The sequence below is a fragment of the Mizuhopecten yessoensis genome, unplaced genomic scaffold, assembly GCF_002113885.1.
Source record: "Mizuhopecten yessoensis strain PY_sf001 unplaced genomic scaffold, ASM211388v2 scaffold11129, whole genome shotgun sequence".
Lineage (NCBI taxonomy): Eukaryota > Metazoa > Mollusca > Bivalvia > Pectinida > Pectinidae > Mizuhopecten > Mizuhopecten yessoensis.
The window spans coordinates 1246809-1263759 of NW_018408894.1; the positions used below are offsets into that span (position 1 = coordinate 1246809).

Genomic DNA, 16951 nt, shown 5'->3' on the forward strand with positions numbered 1-16951 from the left:
GGGGGGGGAATTTCGAGCTCTGGAGATGCATAATGTAACATGTGTTCGTAGGACAATGAAGACCATGCAAAAAAGTGTACTGAAACATAATAATGTGAGTTCATAATACTTGTATGAACAATTCAAATAAGTTCTGAACAGTCATCTTTCTTTGATATCTGTATTCTTGCCAATGTTGGTTTCTAATTCTTTCAGCAAGACACTTCTGCCAATTCAATCGAATATTTTTTTAATAAAGTCACACTAAACACTACAGGTGTAGCCATCTTGAGATGTCAATTCTGCTATGTGAAAAATAGTATTCTTCCAGACAGCAATATCATAGCTAATGAGCAGGGTTTATTACCAGCTCGAAGTCCTCCATCTCAGACTTGACCATCCTCCGGGTAATGCTCTCTAGCATGTCCTCCAGCTCCGACTTGACAGCAAGGATGTGGGTCTCATCTTCAGGTTCATCCTCGGTCTGCTGTCGACGAATATCGCTGATCTTTAGGAGTGACAATTGAACGCAACCGAGGAGATGGGCCTGTAAGTGATTGAGAAAATACTGTTTCAATATCAAATCTATAAACAAAATACTGTCTCAATATCAAATCTATAGAATAAACAAAATACTGACTCGATATCAAATCTATAAAAAAAATACTGTCTCAATAACAAATCTGTAAACAAAATACTGACTCGATATCAAATCTATAAAAAAAATACTGTCTCAATAACAAATCTATAAACAAAATCCTGTCTCAATATTAAATCTATAAACAAAATACAGTCTCAATAACAAATCTGTAAACAAAATACTGACTCGATATCAAATCTATAAACAAAATCCTGTCTCAATATCAAATTTATAGTATAAACACATACTGTCTCAATATCAAAACTATAAACAAAATACAGTCTCAATAACAAATCTATAAACAAAATCCTGTCTCAATATCAAATTTATAGTATAAACACATACTGTCTCAATATCAAATCTATAGAATAAACAAAATACTGACTCGATATCAAATCTATAGAATAAACAAAATGCTGTCTCAATATCAAATCTGTAAATAAAATACTGTCTCGATATCAAATCTATAAAAAAAATACTGTCTCAATACCAAATCTTTAAACAAAATACTTTCTCAATATTAAATCTATCAACAAAATACTGTCTAAATATCAAATCTATAGTATAAACAAAATACTATCTCAATATCAAATCTGTAAACAAAATACTGACTCGATATCAAATCTATAGTATAAACAAAATGTTGTCTCAATATGAAATCTATAGTATAAACAAAATACTGTCTCAATATCAAATCTATAAACAAAATACTGTCTCGATATCAAATCTATAGTATAAACAAAATGCTGTCTCAATACCAAATCTATAAACAAAATACTTTCTCGATATCAAATCTATAAACAAAATGCTGTCTCAATATCAAATCTATAAACAAAATACTGTCTCAATATCAAATCTATAAACAAAATACTGTCTCGATATCAAATCTATTACTGTCTCAATATCAAATCTATCAACAAAATACTGTCTCAATATCAAATCTATAAACAAAATACTGTCTCAATATCAAATCTATCAACAAAATACTTTCTCAATATCAAATCTATAAACAAAATACTGTCTCAATACCAAATCTATAAACAAAATACTGTCTCAATATCAAATCTGTAAACAAAATACTGTCTCAATATCAAATCTATAAACAAAATACTGTCTCAATACCAAATCTATCAACAAAATACTGTCTCAATATCAAATCTATAAACAAAATACTGTCTCAATATCAAATCTATAAACAAAATACTGTCTCAATACCAAATCTATAAACAAAATACTGTCTCAATATCAATTCTATAAACAAAATTCATTGGTCTTCAGCAACTGAATATATAGTGACATTTGTTGTCTATCTAGGCACCAAAATATTTCTAACAACACTAGTACTGGCATAGATTTTGTTTATGCTCAGGATTGCGTAGACATGCCTGTTAAATCTGTCAAAATTATCATGTAATGCTTTTCTATAATACACATTACAATTAGATTTAATTTGTTGGGTTTTTACAGATTCAGTGAAAATATATATACAAGAAAAGAATAATTTCCCAAAAAGATTATTTTTGGCATAAAAAGTAGCCGTTTTGAACTTGTAACATCCTGGATTCTGTTGTTATAATTAAATCTGGAAAAACTCTCAACATTCCTTCATTCACTATTCCAAAACTTCACTCTATCTAATGGTAAGACAGATCACTTTTACTTGGCAACTTGCCACAAAACTACTTTTGCAGGATTTAAAACATCTAATATTTTAACAAGTTCAGGTTTTTTCAGGTGATAGAGCAATGGTATACCAGTGGTTCCTGAAGGTAGACCTGGTCTCCCTGAGCACAAATACACATGTCAAGTTTCATTGGTGGGTTCACATCCTCCGATGGTTCGTAGTACTTTTTTAACTACAAGAGAAAATTTTAGAAATTGGCAATTGGTAACAGCCTGCTTAAATCCAAGGTAATGATTTATGTTTCTTTCTCTTTCAGAAACTTTTATGTAACACATTAAAAGTAACATTAAGGATCTCTGTCCCACTGCCCTGTGAACTTCCTATATACAGTAAAACTCCCCTTAACTTCCTCAAGTATCTCTGTCCCACTGCCCTGTGAACTTCCTATATACAGTAAAACTCCCCTTAACTTCCTTAAGTATCTCTGTCCCACTGCCCTGTGAACTTCCTATATACAGTAAAACTCCCCTTAACTTCCTTAAGTATCTCTGTCCCACTGCCCTGTGAACTTCCTATATACAGTAAAACTCCCCTTAACTTCCTTAAGTATCTCTGTCCCACTGCCCTGTGAACTTCCTATATACAGTAAAACTCCCCTTAACTTCCTTAAGTATCTCTGTCCCACTGCCCTGTGAACTTCCTATATACAGTAAAACTCCCCTTAACTTCCTTAAGTATCTCTGTCCCACTGCCCTGTGAACTTCCTATATACAGTAAAACTCCCCTTAACTTCCTTAAGTATCTCTGTCCCACTGCCCTGTGAACTTCCTATATACAGTAAAACTCCCCTTAACTTCCTTAAGTATCTCTGTCCCACTGCCCTGTGAACTTCCTATATACAGTAAAACTCCCCTTAACTTCCTTAAGTATCTCTGTCCCACTGCCCTGTGAACTTCCTATATACAGTAAAACTCCCCTTAACTTCCTTAAGTATCTCTGTCCCACTGCCCTGTGAACTTCCTATATACAGTAAAACTCCCCTTAACTTCCTTAAGTATCTCTGTCCCACTGCCCTGTGAACTTCCTATATACAGTAAAACTCCCCTTAACTTCCTTAAGTATCTCTGTCCCACTGCCCTGTGAACTTCCTATATACAGTAAAACTCCCCTTAACTTCCTTAAGTATCTCTGTCCCACTGCCCTGTGAACTTCCTATATACAGTAAAACTCCCCTTAACTTCCTTAAGTATCTCTGTCCCACTGCTCTGTGAACTTCCTATATACAGTAAAACTCCCCTTAACTTCCTTAAGTATCTCTGTCCCACTGCCCTGTGAACTTCCTATATACAGTAAAACTCCCCTTAACTATCTCTGTCCCACTGCTCTGTGAACTTCCTATATACAGTAAAACTCCCCTTAACTTCCTTAAGTATCTCTGTCCCACTGCCCTGTGAACTTCCTATATACAGTAAAACTCCCCTTTACTATCTCTGTCCCACTGCTCTATGAACTTCCTATATACAGTAAAACTCCCCTTAACTTCCTTAAGTATCTCTGCCCCACTGCCCTGTGAACTTCCTATATACAGTAAAACCCCCCTTTACTATCTCTGTCCCACTGCTCTATGAACTTCCTATATACAGTAAAACTCTCCTTAACTTCCTTAAGTATCTCTGTCCCACTGCTCTGTGAACTTCCTATATACAGTAAAACTCCCCTAACTTCCATTTAGATGTAACTGTAGAACAGTTGGGCCAGGACACTTTTGATGACAAGTAGCTCAATCGGTTAGAGCAACAGTATAACAATCTGAGGTCCAGGGTTCAAATCCCGGTTTAGTAAAGTTGAATATTTACAACCAGAACACTTTCATTTTTTCATCTTTACTATTCGTTCATACAATCCTGCAAGGTATGGATTTCTTTCAGAAATAGTATAGTTCAGACTTTTTCCTGGATTATGTATCCAGTATTATCACCTCTATAAAACAGGTAAGGATTATTCCAAAATCACCGTAAGGGGGAGGTGAGTGGTACCTGTATATCCAGATCTACCTACCATTCTTTACACAAGAGGCCCAGAGTGCCTGTATCGCTAACCTGGAAATGTTAGCAAAATTAAAGTTGAAATAGCCAGTTGTACATGTATTACATAGTCAGTCAGGGGTTATATGTATATGCAATTGGACAAAATTCTGTCATTCCGACAAGAAAAGGAAGAATTTGAAGAATTTGCTATGTTTCCACTATTGGGCCCAGCCCCTCTGCCCCTGGGGGGGAGGGGGGGTCAGTCCCATCATTTATACAAAATTGATTCCCTTCCCAATAGGATGCTACTGTTCAAATTTGGTCAAAATACCTTCATCCCAATGGAAGAAAAAGGATATTCAAGCTATTCCTCTATATCCCTTATTGGGCCCACCACTCTGTCCCAAGGGGGGTCAGGCCCACCGTTTATACAATATTGGTTCCCCTTCACCGAAAAGTGCTTCATACAAAATTAAACACAATCCGGTCATTCCTACAGCAAAAGAAGGATTTTGATGAATTTGCTATGTTTTCCCTATTTGGCCCCGCCCCTCTGCCCCAAGGATGATCCAGACCAAATAGCTTTTTAAAGGAAAAGTTGACGGACAGACGACGGTTGACGGACGACGAACGCTGTGGTATGGCATAAGCTCACCATGGTTCTTCAGACCAGCTGAGCTAATAAAATCATTTGTATCTTGGATAGGAGACCCCTCTGTAAAATGTCTCATTTCTTCCATACATTAACTAGATCACTGACAGGTCAGTAAGGGCCCCATCTTGTGGCAATATATCCCCTATAATCATCAAGAAGCAATCTGCCCATATAGCTGAGCTTGACGTTTGACATTAGGACTTCAAAAAGTATCGCAAGGAAGCAAAATATACATTTTACATGTACTATGATGTGAGTCTTGTTTCCTTCCGCCTCCATATTTGCTGGGCTAACAGAAATGTAAATACCGATGCAATATTCATTTGTTAGCTTTGATTTCTTTTATTTCACCTTAAAAACCTCCTCCATCAACACTGGTAACCCTGTTACAACTATTCTGCTTGCCGATATCCGGATTTTTAGACGTTTGACGAGTATACTCCGACAACGTGATTTATTTCAAGCTGTCGCCGTAATATTAGTTGTGCGTTAGGAAATTAGACGTGCGTCAATTATATCCGGACAAATCCTGAGGAAATTAGAAGGTCGTCAATTAAATTTCCCTGACAGCCTTGTTATCTAACTCACCAATTAGACTGACGCTCGACTAGGGGCACAGCTGGGGGACTTCACACCTCACCGCACAAGTAGCTCTTACCTGTCATGGAGCGCTACGACAGCCCGCTTCCGCGGACCAGTGTACATAGCAGGGGACTTCACGCATCACCGCACAAGTATGTTCTACCTGTGCTGGAGCGCTATACGACGGTTCGCTACCACGTTACACGTGTACGGGGAAAAGATCAGACATAGACGTGTGTGTTATTTGTTTTCTCTGTTGGCAAAAATAAATGTGTGTTTGTATGAATCATGTTTAACAGTAAGATTTCCGTATGTTATCTGTCCCCGTTGCTTAAGGATGTGGTGTTCAAAACTCCGTTCCGTTGAAGTATATATGTATAAAATTATGTATGAATAAACCTAAGATCGTAACAAGCATGTTTCGTTATATTTTTTCAATTACCGATTGTTTTATAATGCCACGGGAGTGGGTTCTTCCACATCTACGAACGTTACGCAATAGATCCTATAATATTGCATGTGATTAACACTCGGAAGTGAAACGTGTTATCAAGTTGTTATTGACAGAGACGTATAATACAGATTGGCAACTCACGCAGATCCCGCATGATTGTATTGTTCAGGCAGTGAACTTGGGTTGCGGCTGCGCAATCACGCAGAACCTGAACTATGAGTGTTTGTTTTACAGCTTATATCGATCCTGGTGACGATAGTCTGGTCAGTGAGTTACCTGTGATAATTTGATCATATATTCGTTAGTTTGTGTCAACATGTCACATATCCTGGATATATGGCTCATATAAAGAAGCTGGTTAGAAATATTATGTAATATCTGAATACGTTTTTGAAATAACGCTGGTTTCATTTATGCAATTTATCCTTGTGTTGGTGTATGAGTATAAAACAGAGTTTCCACCTATACGGATTATACATGTATATTTCATATCAAATTGTACCTATGTAATTAATTCAAAAGTTAACTTTTCAGGGCTATCAAACATCTTAAATAGTATTCATTGAATGGTCGAATAAAATACGAAAATAAGGTTATTTTCTGTTGAAATCGTCAGTCGCCTGTCTGTCTGTAGTCCAGAGATATTTCTTGTTATCGCTATTTCAGAAGAAATATCGGACGGGTCTCTCTGATCAATTGCTTTGCACGTTTTATTTGCGAATCTGATTGAAAAAAAGTATAGGGCTGCCTACCGGCCGTCGTGGGTTTTTTACGATTGAGTGGTTTCTCGCTATTTCTTAAGAAGTTTAAGACATATTTTTCTCAAATTACACAATGAGGTTCATACATATGAATTATTAATGACATGTTTATGTATTATGTAATATCTCTGAAAAATAAACAATTACAAAAGAATGCCTTTTAAAAGCTGGATCTTATAGACAATTTGTCTTGGATGAAGAAATTCCTTTCTTTCTCAGGACAGCCATTGGTGAATTTATCTTTCATCCACGTCTTGATTTGTGATTAATATTATTTGTGTGAAATACAAATGAAATAATGAAGTGACACCACTTTGAAGCAGCCACTGTTATATGAAAATTGTTAAAGGCATCTACCTTGACTGTGAAAAGCAATTAAATTTGTGCATTTATGCACTGCTTAAACAAAATAGGAATGAAATTTATAGTCATAATTATGTATAATGTATAATTACACTTCTGGTCTAGGACAGTGCACTTTATAAAGCACTTCCACCAATGCATATTCTAAATTTCATACATTTAATGTTATCTTTACCATTATATGTTTCCAGGGTTAGTTATATCACCATCGAAACAAAATCAAATACGGAAAAATAATTGTATGTTTCTAAATAATCATCTAAAAATATTTTCCAACATGTGTGTTGACTTATTTTTATTTTGAGGTATGACATCACAAGTTATTCAGATTAATTTATTTAACAATGCCATTTTGTTCTTTACCATACAAAATAATTGCAGTGAAATATTATTTTTGAAAATAACTCCCATATCTTGTATGAAATGAAATTCCATCAAATGAAAACGTTGCCAGATATAATATCAGATAAATCTCTTTGATGGTGTGAAATATGGTGTATTAACTCTTGGAAAATTGCTGATACTTTTGGCATAATGATTTACATATTTCCCATCAAAGAGGTAGACCAAGTGTGAACTGCTGCAATCAAAGGATTCCCTTTGCTGATTGTCTTCTAACTGACCTGTGAATTAAGCTGCAACAAGTAAATATCACATTTGCACACATAACAAATGGAGGACCATCAAGTTCCCTTCAGAGCAAGTATTAAAATTAAGTTGAATTATCTAAAAAAAAAAAGAAAAAAAAAAAATCAAAAGTGAAAATGACACGACTGTAAATAAGACAACAATATAGATTTATTTAGTACTACTGGTATAAAATCAAATAGGAAAATCTTTGTTTGAATATGTCTCCGGCTAAATTACAACATCAGATCAATATAAAGATTTGATAAATCTATGATTAAAGCCCATGTGTAATTGTGTGACCTGTAATATTTTACATTCACACCAGTCTATCACATTAAGAGGTCAGGTTAAATGCAGAAAACACAAAGCCAATTAAAGTTATAATTGCACAAGAAGTGCATTTCACTGAAAACATATTTGCGACACAATGTGTGTATAATTCAAATATATGTCCTAGGACATGACAATGGATTCTCCCAGCTGTAAAGGAGCAGTAGCCTGTAGGGAGTCATCTTTCTGCATAACATGGGTTCAGTATAAAATATAACAATTACAAATGGTATTATGAGAGTCATTATAGTTAATAAATCATTTTTCCTTTATTGTCCTAATATCTACCACCCATAACTTAAATATGTTATTAACGAAATTAAAATAATTGGATTCTGGTTATCTATAGGAAAAAACTGATAAGGTTTAGCCTGTTGTCTTATATCCCTTTGTTAATGTACTGTACTGTATATATTTCTTCTGTAATACTTTGTAATTAGCTTTGTCACTTTTCGGTTATTATCATGTGTTTTTGATGCACCGTTTTTCCTGCTATATAATCTATGCAATTCAATTCTTTTATTAATACCTGATTTTATGTCGATTTCTCTTAATATCACTATTTTGGCCACTGTCACAAAAACAATTACAAGTAAATGGTGGTAATGATTCATGATAAATGCCCTGGGGACCGTCCGTCACACCTGGACAATGCCGTGGCCTAACGGGGTATTTTTTACACCTGGATGACTGTCAAACAATAGGATACACCTGGCTGACTGTTAAACAACAGGTTGACATTACATACTTGTTAACAGGATACGCACCTGTAGTTGGGGGAGCCAGGACAGTCTTACATCTGTATTCTAATGCCAAGTGTGATGTAATCTTTCAACTAACATGTGTACTAGCTATCTTCCATTACAGCTCGACATCAGATTGAAATAGTGGATGGTGTTCCGTAAAATATGACAAATGTTGATTGAGATCAAAATGAAGAGTGTCTTTCAAACAGTTTCTTAAATTATTTAAGTTTGACCAAGGTTCACGTACAATACGAAAAAATCGTCTTTGTTTAACCCACGCACGACGCCTACATGGTGTTGTCGTAATTCAACCGTATGCTGCTGCAGGGATGTATAAAATCGTGATCTGCGAGAATTTATTCATTGCAAAATTATGAACCATGTTTAATTACACTTTCCAAATGTCGATGTAATAAAGAGATTACCTTTTGTGTTATCATTTATTGTTCAAACTATCTTAACAGGAGGTTATATTTTTCACTTCCCTCGTTTACGGCTGGTTTAACCCGATTTCATAACACGGCATCTGATTGGTCAATAGCAATGTACACATTATCAACACACATCTTGCATATATTATTTGCATATTGAGGTCATCCAATGAAATGCTATGTTTAAAGATAAAAAGAACAGTATATATATCAAGATAAAGGTAAATATTTACATTCGTCTGCTGGATAACCGAAATGCTTGGTAGTGAAGCGGACGTAAAACCTATCAATCAATCAATAAATATTTACCAAGTCTCATGTTTACAATTGAATTTGATGCAGAATACCAGCCAAACACTTGTATGCCTACATCACTACTGCAGTAAACAATCATACTTATCGTCATTTTGCTACTAACTATATGAAATGTAACTGCATACTGAAATGAAATACAAAGAATATATTTATTTTTATACTTATACTATATTTCAACTAGAGTAAAGAACAAGGTTAGTTACAAAACATCTTTATTTTACAATCTTCTTCGAAGAGCCCCATCACTTAGGCATTTGACTAAGTTCACTTCCGGTTTTGAGGGCTGAAAAACGTCAGAAAATACGTATTCTGTTTTTGTCATGTGTCTGTTAATATCATGTTTTTCTCTGACAAATGGGAAGTGATATTAAGCGAAATCTATTGTATTGACAATTGAATATTTTGAAATAAAATAAAGGGTTCAGTACTTTGCAAATAGATATGGTTAACACATCATATCCTAGTACTATTATCAAAACCCGGCCTCCTCTTCCCAGGCCGGCGCAATATATAAAATAAAATATCGTCGTCAAATGCTCGTTTCGTCATCCGCAGTAGAACTGCTTGCTCTTGGGCTTTATATGTTGTAGTCGTTCAACAACGCTGCAAATATCGATAGGTAAGCTTTTGAAAAATAAGAAAAATAAGTGAGTCTGATTATATAAATATATACATTGATGTATTCCGCAATTTTCGTTCTCGAGCCATCCATAGTTCTGGCCTACAAGGCTAAGGGGTCACGCTTGTAAAATAATGATATTGCAAATGATAAGGATTTAGAATGTTGTCTTTAGGTAGAATAGTAGGTAAGTTAGTTGTTTGCATCTGTTCCCCATAATGATAAACATTGTTATAGGCAAATACGTCCTTAAGCTGTCAAGATTCAACAGCGCTCAATCGTCACGAGTGAGAGCAACGCCATATTGTTTACAAAAGTTTAACCACTTGACCTCTGACCCAAGATGGCGGCGGGAACTGTCAAAACGTCTAATAGGAACTCTTTTGTATTTTTGACATAATCTGTCACCTGTTACGCAGCTACTCGGTCTGATATAACAATCCTGCATACACAATTCAGCTGCTACACAGTCGACAAATGAGAAAACTTCGGCGATAACTGTTTCTTGAGATACAAGAAACCTATGACATGTGCAGTACAAATCATGTTATTCTTGCACTCTGACGGAGACAACCATTTGCCGATATATAGTTTCATGTCAGCAATGCTTATTTTTTAGCTCACCTGGTCCGAAGGACAAAGGTGAGCTTATGCGATACTGTGGCGTCCGTTGTCTGTACATCAACAATTTCTTTGAACGACTTCTTCTTCTTAACCACTGATTGGAATTTGACTAAATTTGACTGGAAGCATCCCTGGGTGGTGGGGATTCAAAATTGTACAAATGGTGGAGCTGTCCCCCCCAGGGGGCTGAGGGGCGGGGCCAAAAGGGGGCAATTTGGCTATATTGCTATAAACGACTTCTTCTGTAGAACTGTGCCATGGGTATCGACCATATTTGGTCGGAAGCATTCATGGGAGGTAGGGATTCAAAATTGTACAAATTTTGTTGCTGACCCCCCGGGCTAAGGGGTGGGGTCAAAAAAAGTTTATTACTTGGAAATGGTTGAGATCCCCACTGTATAACCATATATACAATTGCTGAGCATAAAGAGAAGAATGCACAGTTGCTTCCAGGATGGCCCTAGGGTCTGGCCCCACCCAATGAGACATAGTCCCTTGGTCATAACTTGAAAACGGTTGAGATCCCTTCCCCAAAACTATATATACAAATTCTGGGCAAAAAGAGACGAATGCAGTCATGATATTAGAATAGACCCTGGGGTCTGACCGAACCCCTAGGGATCTAGTTTCTTAGTCACAGCTTGGAAACAGTTGAGATCCCCACCCAAAAACCATATATATAATTGCTGAATTTAAAGAAATGAATGCACATATGCTTCCAGGATGGCCTTGGGGTCTGCCCCAGCCTTGGAGACTTAACCCCTGGGTCATAACTTAAAAATGGTTAAGATATCCACCCCAAAACTATATATTCAATTGTTGGGCTTAAAGAGACTAATGCAGTCATGATATTAGAATTGATCCTGGGGTCTGGCCACAACCTATGGACCTAGTTTCTGAGTCAAAGCTTGGAAACAGTTGAGATTCCCACCCCATAACCATAAATAAAATTGCTGAGCATGAAAAATTTAATATAGATATGCTACAAGGATTGGCCTTGGGGTCTGGCATATTCCCTTGGATCTCATTTGGAGAATATTTTGCCATGATTGCTTAGATATCCAGGGGAGCGATACTGGCCCTCTGGGCCTCTTGTTTTCTTATATATGAATGTTTTTATTTTCGTGGTCCTAACAAAAGTGTTTGACTGAGAATTATCAGTTGATAATATGGGGATACATAGCCACCGTTTAATTTTTAATTTTTATTAAGAACATTGCACCATGCAGTATGTCTGTTCAGTTATTATTTTTGTTTTCCGTATTAACAAGTGAAATGTCTAAACCTGGCAATTTGGCACTACAAGAGCAGTCTGTTTAGATATAGAAGGCCTGGACATGTCTAAGAAATTTGAAATTAAAATATAAAAAAAAATTGCAGTTTTTGTATTCGTTGTCATATAACAGTAAATATGACTTAACTATTGATTTACTGTCTTGGATAAAAAATTGCACATATTAAGATGTATACATTGGTGGGAGGGGGCCATTGACAGGCGCGTAGCTACCATGTAAGCCAATAAGCCCGGGCTTGCACATGATTATGACAAGTATAGGTTTTCATCACATTTTTTTTTCTTGCTGATACTATAAAGTGGAGTTAAAGTTTTGAATATAAAGTATACATATGTAATTCCTCAGATATGATACATTGTTAATAGTTAGTGGGGCGACCTCGCTTCTCGAAATGACCAACAAATAACAGGAGCAAGTATAAGGAACCAGTTACAAAGCACAAACAGAAGACGAAACTGTGTGGGAGACTGAGTAAAGGTGACAGTGGGGGTAACCTCGCTTCCCAATTAACTCGGATCAGATTATGAAAAAGACAAACCCAATTGCATGTTCACTAATGCAGAAGTATCAAATGCATTTATCAAGATTAGGTAAAAAAACAGACAATGTATGTATGGAGGGTGTACAAAGCAAAACCAACGGTTAATCTTCAGAATTACACTGGATCCACGTTAATAGGTATATAGATATACAAAACATAGGAGTTTTTTCTTGCGGATAAAAACGAGAAAACAGACATCAAGACGTGGTAAATGGCTCCTGAGACGTTCTAGAAAACAAATTTTTTTAATGGGGGAGACCCCCCAGACCCCCCTTAAAGGGGGGAGGGAAGACCCCCTCCCATACTCTCCTCCTGCTCGTGCTTCGGGGGGGGGGCGGCTGCCTGCGGCAACCCTATGTCAGGCTAACACATGGTAAAGGGGCTAGCTAAGCGCCTGATTGACTCTTCTTATAATGATCGCACACCATCATGCACACCTGTGGTGAACAAATTAAAATCAAGATCTAGAGCTAGCCCTGGTAATATCTTACTTTGTCATCAGCTGAAGCATGTTATGTATCAATAATTGTAGCAAGCATGGGTGGGGTATACTGTACAGCCAAATAACTTGATATCTCAAAAAACTTGTATGGGCTGCTAAAACAACCGGAACTACGTATATGCTGTGCCCTACATTGTGTTAGCAACATTCAAAATTTGTATCACTCTCAAAATATACATGTATACCAAGTATGTTACAAGAGGTCGTTCTACATTCTACATGGTGGACAATTACACATTCAGAGTATTCAAAAGACCACAGTTCGGTTCGGTTCATAATTTCCGTATTTCGGTTCGGTTCTGTATAAGTCGATCGTAGTTGTTTGGTAGCAGGAAAGGCGTGTATTATTTGTGTCATATCTCGATCGATACACGCCCCTGACTCCATAGTCATGCAACCGCAATAATATGTACGACTCTGTTCTTTAGGATGGTTTGAAATGGCAGCTTCGACTTGGATTTTCTCGCCGCAGGCGGTCTTGTGCACAAGACGGTAACTGAACACTGGATATATGTATACACACAAATTAAACACTCCTCAGGATTTACCTCTTCAATCAATGCCGGCCTATATATCTAATATAACTTGGAAATCAGCAGCTACGAACGAAACTGCATCCTACACATGGGCCAAGTTCAGAAAATATTGACAACACGAGGCCTTACTCTAATACAAATCGGATCCTTTGCATTGAAAAAGTTTTACACATGACTTTAACCCGATTTCGTAGCGGTATATATATATGTATATTATGTACGATATGGGCGGACATTGATGAGTTTCTTCCCGTAAAGTACACCAATTTAAGAGCTTATGCCATACTGCGTCGTCCGCCGTCCGTCAACTTTTCCTTTAAAACGCTACAAGTCATGAACGACTGAGCATATTTTGACCAAATTTGGCTAAAAGCATCCTTTGGGGAAGGGGAACAAATGTTGTATAAATGGTGGGTGTGCCCAATAAGGGAAACATAACAAATTATTCTTTAAAATTCTTCTTCTTCTGTAGGAATGAAAGGATCTGGTCCATATTTGGTGTGGAGCATCCTTGGGTAAAGGAGAACCAATTTTGTATAAACGGTTGGTGTGGCACCCCTGGGACTTGAAGGGTGGGGCCCAATAGGGGAAATATAGGTAAAACCTTTATAATCCTTCTTCTACCATAGGGATTAGGGGATTTTATCCTAATTTAGTCTGGAGCATCCTTAGGCAAAAGAGACTCAATTTTGTATAAACAGTGTGTCTGACCCCTCTGGAGGCAGAGAGGCGGGGCCTAATGGGGGAAATAGAGGTAAAACTTCATATGTACTTACAGCACCTACTTCATACCAATTATTAGGGCCCCGTAATGGAGATATAGTAATCACTCTGTCTGTCTGTCCGTCCGTCCGTCCAAAAATTCTGTTCCTGGCTGATAACTTTGGTATTTATTGACCGATGTACATGAAACTTGGTCAATATGTTCAGTTCACAAAAATACACATTGAGGTAAAAAATCAAGGTTAAAGATCAAGGTCATAAGGTTCAAAGGTCAAGGTAAAAATTTACATCTTTTCACTGATGAAAAATTTATTATGACATCATGAAGCAAAGTTGATCAGAATTAAACAAGGAGTCAACTGACGAAAGGTCAAGGTCATCGGGTCAGGGGTCAAAGTCAAATTTTGTAGCTTTTCACTGGTGAAACAAGAGGTAGGTTGGCACTAGCAATTTAGTTAATACGGAGACTGAAATGTTTGCAAGCCATGATATAATAAAGGAAAGAGCATGATTGTCCAGTAAATACATAGATTGTGCAATGGATATGTTTGCATGATATAATGAAGGAAATTTATATTGCATAGATGTTTCAATAAGTCAACTTAAGATGGGACAGTTGTGGACATCGAAATACATAATACAAGTGACAGATTTTTCGTGTTAGTATCTTTATACTCAATACCCTAAGAAGAGGACTAGTAGACAATTGCATATTACTGTTCAACAGTTTAAGTGTGTACATAATGAAGTTTGTTTACGTATTCTACTTGTGATTGTGTATATAAAATACATAGATTAAAAAGTTGCCTAAACCGAACCGAAATAACCAAAAACAGACAAAAAAAATGATAACCGAACCGAAAAATTCCTGAACCGTGACATCCCCCCTTATTCAGATCATCAGATTTAAGAAAATTCCGAAAATGACTAGAAAAAACTGTTTTGCAAATAACCCTTTAATTTCATGAGGCTTGGGAGAGTTTAATTATGTTCTGGTGTCTTTAATTAGCTGATACATATTCATACTTGAACAAATGGTGGAACTCATCTCTAATAGTGTTAAAACATAGATTACAAGCTTAAGTCCTATTTTCTCTGGATAAGCCGACCCATCTTCAGTTTCCATTGGTAGATTCTTTGAAATTCATAATCTAATAATATATTGGATGTCTTTTGGGTTAGGTTTAATTAGGTATATTTCAAGTTATTGGAAAAAATGGAATAGGTGAGTCCTCTTGTAGATGAAGTGATCTTATATTTTTTTATAATGCATTTCAAGTAATCTTTGCTGGTATTCACTGATAATATTAATAACATTCTTTAACCATTTGAACTCTTAAGATTTGATTCACATGTAGATTAGGGTCACGGTGGCCAAGTTGTTGAGGCGTCGGACGTTCGGCTACCACTAGCCCTCCACCACTGGGTCCCGAGACATACATGGGACAGTAGCCAGGTACTGGCCATTGGTCCTCCACCATCAAAACCTGGCACATCCTTAAATGAGCTGTTTATAGGTCGTAAAACGCAAACAAACATGAAGATCAAACATTAAAGTGTATATGATACTGGACAAATTGAAATGTGTTCATTTATAACGCTACTTTTTACACTAATATTCAACAGAAATAACCAAAACTCTCCATAAACAATGAAATTTGGTGTACTTTTAATATTTTATATATAGTTGCAAAATTGTAAAAGCAATTTTTCAATATAGCACATGTGTTTTGTAATCTCCATATTGAGATGATTATTAGTATGTGCTTAAATGACCATAGTTGTTGATAGGACATTCAATGTTCATTTTATTTCCAAAAGTTTACAACTTATAGGTACAGGATATTAATACAATCCATACATATACAATACATACTTGCAAGGGCAGCAGTTTGCATGCGTAAACAAATAAGTGACTTGTATTCAACTGTACAACCTACCAACCAACCAATACTACATAATCGAAACTTTTCAATTGAAGATCTACAGGCAACGAATGAAGATATAGAAGGGTTTTCACCAGAGTTTTTTTCAAGCTCATATGTTTCATGTATCATTTTCAACAGACGTTCAAGCCGGGCACAAATCTATGAAAAATTTCATCTCACACTTACTATAATGGTAAGAGAAAATGTTTAAAAAAAAATTATAGTGTTAATATTTCTTCTAAAACTGTATTTAATAATGTTATCAGTATATTTGATCAAATAATATATATATTTCATTCTGCGTTCCGTTTTGTACTTTATACATGGCGACCATCACTTGTCAAATTCAATCATGCGTGTACTGTTACGAATGCCTTTATTCAGTATACAAACCACCGGAGAGTGTAAAAACCTACAATACAAAATCTAATAAAACGGACAATATTCCATTATGCATATGATAGAAGTCAGACTAGGTCTGATTACCTAGGGATGTCCACTACACATCCCTGGATTACCCTGTGAACAATAACCTAATATTAACAGACGTAATCTCCGCGTGCGTTACATGCTTACATTGATAGTAACACTATAGCTCACTTCAGATACAGTATATGGCTACACGGCCGCATTAAACGTAGTTTTA

The 16951-nt window shown here is 36.2% G+C and overlaps 1 protein-coding gene across 3 annotated transcripts in view; it reads right to left on the bottom strand.

Moving 5' to 3' along the window:
* LOC110466301 (Fanconi anemia group I protein-like) overlaps positions 1-16951 on the bottom strand; it is an 87902-nt gene that overhangs the window by 30453 nt on the left and 40498 nt on the right. For all 3 annotated transcript variants that reach the window (XM_021522712.1, XM_021522711.1, XM_021522713.1), the window contains exons 18-19: positions 2374-2475; positions 347-526 (exon numbers count right to left, since the gene is read on the bottom strand). In XM_021522712.1, coding sequence (XP_021378387.1) covers positions 347-526; positions 2374-2475 — 282 coding nt within the window. The remainder of the gene's footprint in view (positions 1-346; positions 527-2373; positions 2476-16951) is intronic.